Genomic DNA, 5,768 nt, shown 5'->3' with positions numbered 1-5,768 from the left:
GAGAAACGGGAGATTTCCTGAAATCGCCAGGGGTTGGATTGGGTTGGGTGGGGAGTCGTCCGTGGAGACGGAGCCAAAAAAAAAAGAGAGAAATTTGGAGCGCGCATATGTTTGAATTCTGGCCGACGTACATACGAAAGTCCGTTCCGTTCCGTCGCGTGCTTCGCTTCGCTTCGTATATATAACCTGCTGTGCGATATATTGCGGCGGATGAATGACGACCTCTAGCAGCTTCCAGACATAGATCGAGTTATTGGTTCGGATCTCTCTCTCTCTTTGAATTAGTAGGAAAAAGCTTTAAACCTACGATGGGTTCTACTTTTTACATGCGGTTTCAATTATTGTGGGCTAGTGATAATAAACTGATAGAGCTGAATAGCCAACCTTCACCGATAGAAATAGATGATTTTCATCTGGTGGTTGCGGCTTGTGACCTTTGTTGTATAAATACTCTTTCACTCTCATGTAGCAGCCAACATTCATTGTAGGCGTTCCGAATTCCGATTTACCGGGTCGTGGACTGGGCGAGCTAGAGGCTAGAGCGCCGTGCGTGCGTGCATGCATGCAGCAGGTGTGAGGTGTGACCAGCTGCAGAGCTGCTGCCTGCCAGTCCTCCTCCTCCCTATCCCTAGCAGTGGATTCGTGCGTGCGTGCATGTGGGGAGCAAACACGCTGCAGGAGGGCCGCACACACGCGCCTTTTGGAGCCGGCCGGTGTTCTTCTCAAGGCGCACGCCTCGCATTGTTCTCGACACGAATTCAGGGCGGGGCGCGGCAGGGCAGCCTCTGGCCCTCTGCCCTCTGCCTGCCGTGCCGTCGTCGTTGGGCGCGCGCGCGGGCTTCCACGCTTGCATGCATGGGGGTCAGCCCCAAAGGGAATGTCTTTTGGCATCGGGCAGCCCAACAACCGCAGCATAGCATATATAGGCCCTACGACGTGGGGTGGGGTGGGGGGGGGGGGGGGGGGGAGGGTACCCCGGTCGTCGGTCGGTCGATGCCGTTCCTCCACCACCCACCGGCTCGGCTGTACTGGCTATTAGCCCAAAAGCGCTCTGTAAAAGTGCATGCGTGATGCAAGCTGCACTGTGCTACTCTCTCTCTCTCCCTCTCGGCCTCTCCCTCCTAGCTAGCTGCACGCTCTCTCATGGCGCAGTGGCAGCGGCCCTCTGTGACTCTTTGAGACGAACGGACGAACGAGTAGCGAGCCAGCAGCAGCAACGACAGAGGAGAGAGAGAGAGAGAGGGACGTACTGTACGTACAGTACAGCAGGAGGAGAACTCGATGAGGGAGAGAAGACCCCGCGCTGAGTAGGTAAAGGACGTGCCCAAACTCCCATACGTACAGTGCATGCAACGCTGCTATGCCTTGGGGCACTTAATCATACGTGCCATGATTCCTCAACGCCACTATACTAGCTAGCGAGCTAGCGTGTGCGTGGTGCGTCTCCATCGTGTCGTCTAGGGTTCTCCTTCTCCCTCATGCATCCTGCTGGCTGCTCCTAGACAGCTTTTGCAAAACGCACGCATATATCGATCGATCGATCGACGACGACTTGACAGTAGCCACGCTGACCGACCGGCGCCGCGTGGATCCAATTAATATACATACACATATCAGATGCATGCACGAGGCGAGCGCTAGGATAAAAAGGTGGGACGATATCTCGCCAGCGAAAGGCCCTTTCCATGCTAGGGTGTTCGAGCCAGCTATTCGGACTACGATTTACAGAGACAAAATATTATAGAAGCAATATAATGCGGTATAGATTAAAACCCAACAAACAGTCTTGCATTATATAATCCCGTATTCCCGTACGTGCTTTGCTTTGTTGATCAGATAGAAGACGACGGCCCAGCATGCATCGGCTGATGATAGAGAGATCGATACTCCAGGATAAAAAGACGTACGAGAGATATGGATTTCGCTGCTCTGCTAGATAGATAGATATATCGATAGATATAGCATCTCTCGCGCCTTTGTTGTTGATGAGCAAAAAAAAAAGCTCTCCGGCCGGGGATAGCTAGCTAGCTAGGCCTAGGCGCCTGCCTACCTACCTTTGCGTATCTCCCCCATCCCTTTTTGCGTCCAGCTACTATAGCTAGGAAAAGATATTTCGTTGGGTTGGACGCGAAAAAAGTGGTCAATCATGCACAAAAGTAGAAGCAGAATACATACTATATAGATCTCGCTAGCTACTATACTACTAGCAAGGATTGGCAGCCTCATGTCGTGCGTGTCCAGGAAATGCACGGTCCAATATAATCGGCTCTTGTTTTCGGTCTCTCGCACCCCTAGGCGGCCAGACCAGGCACCACACACCGATCGATCGAGTTTGTGACGACTGATGAGCTGCATGTGTGTACAAAGTAGTAGCAGTAGTACTCCTACTGTGTTCTGTGTAGGCAACAAGGAAAATTCGAAATGTGCAGCTTCCATGTAAACAAGGATGTGGCTTTGCGAATAGCACCGATGGTCAGCATGCATTTAGCAGCGGACAACATGTAAAGAACTACTGCATCCGTTCTCAAATATTTTTCGCCCACGACAAATAAAGAAAGAATAGAGAGAATACTAATTAACAGCTAGCAGTCTGTTTCTACACTACATTTGGATCATCGATTAATTATTAGGTATTGCAAGAAACACTATACTGTCTACATTTTCTTTTTCTCTGCCAGTTCAGTCATCATCGTCACCGTTTTCCCTCGTTCTGCTTCTGCATGCAGTCTGTGTCTCACTCACTATCTACTACAGTTGTACTAGTACAGCTGCAGCATCTCGATCACTTGATCAACAGTAGTGCGCCGAATCCCAACTTAATTTGCACATACATATGCGTAGCTACAACCTTAAACACCGTGCTATAGAGTACTACTACTATGTAGTAAGTACACTCGGTACTCACATGGTAGACGATCACATCATCATCGCTACGTACGCCGGCCGTATGTGAAACAGCAACATGCATGCATGCATGTGTATGTGCATCGTCCGCTCCGGACGACAAACAACAATCACACAAGAACAGTCACTAAAACAGCAGTTTGTTGCTGCCAGTATTCGACGACGATCCACCCGGATTTACATACCCAGCCGGAGAAATAACGTTACTGAATCCAAGAAAGCCGGCAGGATTATTATTATTGCCGCCGCCGCCGTAATAGTTGTACTGCGGCGACCTGCTCGCCGCGCTGCTCCTGCTGGTGGTGGCGCTCGCGCTGCTGTTGGCGTTGGTCGCCGTCGTCGTGCCTAGGGTTTCCAGCGCCTGGACCTGGGACTTGAGGAACTTGAGGTAGCTGGCCGCCTCGTCGAGCATGGACGCCGTGTCCATCTTGCTGCCCCCCGGGACCAGCTTCTGCAGCACGCGCAGGCGCTCGCTCACGCGCTCGCGCCGCAGCCGCGCCGCCACCGTCTGCGGGTCGCTCGAGATGCGCACGTTCTTCCGCCGGGGCCTCTCCGCGCCCGCCCCCGCCGCGCCGACGGCCTCGGGCCCGAGGTTCACGGGCCGCATGGCCGCCGCGCGGTAGATCATCTCCTTCACCTGCGCCATCGCCTCCATGTCCGGCTCGTACCCGGCCGCGGCCGCGCCGCAGCTGGGGACGTGGCCGCCGCCGAAGCTGATGCTCGTCGCTGCACGCCGCTTCGCGCCGCCGCCGCCGCCGGGCAGCGGGAACGCCGGTGGCGGTGCTGCGGTTGTCGTTGTCGTTGTCGCCGGGTACTCATCGGTCACCTTCCTTTTGGCGTGGTGCGCCGCCTGCTGGGCCTGGGAGTTGGACGACGCGTGGTGGGTAAACGTCAACGGCGGCGGCGGCGCCGTGGTCGGTGACACCACCTCGGCGTCATGGCCGCCGCCGCCGCCGCTGTAGTTGTTTGACTCCCCTGAGGATATGTTGCCGCCGGTGGTGCCGCTATCGTAGCTGGAGAGCAAGGCGCCGTTCGACGCGGCCCCGCCGTCGCCGACGACGCCGACGCCGAGCTCCCTGGTGAACGCGAGCGCCGCGTCGAGAAGGCCCGCGTCGAAGACGTCCCCCGTCCCCGCGCTCAAGAACGCGAGCGGGTCACCGTCCATACCGGCGCCGCCTTGGACGGCACCCGCATTCGAGCTCACCAGCTGGCACGCCCCGGCGTCGACGCCACCGGCGGCAGTAGTAAGGGCCCCGTCGCACTGGAGCTGGCCAAAGCACGCCCCGAGGAAGGCCTCGTCCACCATGTCGAGCCGACCGCATCCAGCAGCCTGGCGCGACAAGTACTCGTCAACATGGTGGCCGGCGCCGGCCCAGCAGCCAAAGGTAGCGTCCATCGCCGCCGCGCGCCGCCGCCGCCGATGCAACAAGGAAGGAACCAGCAGGAACGGAAGCTGAACCGCCGAAACGACTGGCGCAGGGATTCTGGGAGGACGCACGTACGCTGCACGAAAGAGGAAGCTTTTGGAGCTTTAGACGAATCCTTGGCCATACGTAGGAAATCAACACTAGCGGCATCCATCTACGTCGGAGAGGGAATCCAAATCGGGCTGTGGAATGAACGTCAGGAAACAGTCACACACGGCCATGGCATTGATGGACGGACAAGGACGCGGGGGAAGGAGATGTGTCGAACCGCATAACTACAACTGTATACATGCCTTCTTTTTTTTCTTCCTCCACACCAAACAATGAGACTGGAGTAAATACATATATATGCTTAATGTGAGCTAGAGGCCCTCTTCTTAATTTTATGATAAGCAAATGTTTTTTTTATACTGTTCAAGTAGTTAAATTCTTCCAGCCGGCCGGGCGGACCGGACGGGATGATTGGATTCGGATGCATGAAATCACGTACGTGTGCTAATTATGGAGCAGGATCTGTTGTGTGCTCATACCTTCCCTATCAATCACACGATGATTGATGGCTAACGATGGGACAACAACAACCCGCCTCTCGGCCGCTTAATTCGCTTCGCTTCGCCGTCGGCCGGAGCGCGCGCGCCGCCCCTGCAAAGCGCTGAGCCGCCGACGGCCGGCCGGTGGAGATGAGCTCTCGCCCGCCCTGTGTCCAACGACGACATTGGGCATGAGTTAGTATGCTGGAATAATACTACTAGTCTAGCTAGCACGCCACCACCACAGAGACTGCAGATCGAGGCGTGTGCAGTAGGCATAGTACCTGCAGCTAGCAGCAGTGTCTTCGCTCAGCTGATGAGCTATACGATTGCGGCCTGATGACTGATTGACCAATCAATCAGAGCAATCGGTTCCGGCCGGCGTGGCCTGCAGGCTTGGCGGAAGCGCTAGCTAGCCTTCGCTGGTTCGAGTTGGCTTATGCGAGAGCGGACAGCGGGAGGAGGAAGAGGAGAAGAAGCGGGGGTGGAGACGACACACACAGCGCACCGATCATATGCGTGTGTGGGATATGGTCCTCCTGTTGATGGCCGCATCCGCATATGGGGACGGGGTTCTTTTATAGATGCACATAGCTATGCCTGTTTCGGCATTTCCCTGCCTACTTATTAACTGCCTCTCTGTTTCTTTTTTTTTTGCAAAATAAAAAAAAATAAAAAAAGAGATAGAATAGATCTTCCTTTGGGAAAAAGATGGTGCGGCACTGTGTTCAGTTGGGGAAGATGACGCCGAGTGGGCGGCACATGAACATGCGTCCGTCTACAGCTGACGCGCTCTCATAAATACTTGCCCAAAATCTATACTAGTCCTTTTTGTATCTATCTATCTATCTATCTAGCTAGTAGCTAGCTGCTAAGCGATATATACGCGCGCCACTGTTACGTGCTA

At 54.9% G+C, this 5,768-nt stretch overlaps 1 protein-coding gene across 2 annotated transcripts; it reads right to left on the bottom strand.

The window, feature by feature from the left end:
- Positions 1-2,800: 2,800 nt before the first annotated feature.
- Positions 2,801-5,414, bottom strand: LOC103651274 (transcription factor LATE FLOWERING). Of its 2 annotated transcripts, none has more exons than XM_008676899.4 (3): positions 5,146-5,414; positions 4,862-5,028; positions 2,801-4,424 (listed from the first exon to the last, which is right to left on the bottom strand). In XM_008676899.4, the coding sequence occupies exon 3, from the start codon at positions 4,298-4,300 to the stop codon at positions 3,032-3,034; it is 1,269 nt and encodes a 422-aa protein (XP_008675121.1). In that variant the 5' UTR covers positions 4,301-4,424; positions 4,862-5,028; positions 5,146-5,414; the 3' UTR covers positions 2,801-3,031. The 2 variants fall into 2 exon arrangements, with proteins under 2 accessions (XP_008675121.1, XP_008675120.1); XM_008676898.4 differs by having other exon boundaries at positions 2,801-4,407.
- Between the last annotated feature and the right edge of the window lie 354 nt (positions 5,415-5,768).

Source organism: Zea mays, chromosome 3 (assembly GCF_902167145.1).
Source record: "Zea mays cultivar B73 chromosome 3, Zm-B73-REFERENCE-NAM-5.0, whole genome shotgun sequence".
NCBI classification, from domain to species: Eukaryota; Viridiplantae; Streptophyta; class Magnoliopsida; order Poales; family Poaceae; genus Zea; species Zea mays.
This window is presented reverse-complemented; position numbering and strand designations above follow the sequence as displayed.

What these genes read in the sequence shown, in the direction of transcription:
- LOC103651274 (XM_008676899.4), bottom strand. Translation starts at nt 4,300, where the DNA reads ATGGACGCTACCTTTGGCTGCTGGGCCGGCGCCGGCCACCATGTTGAC.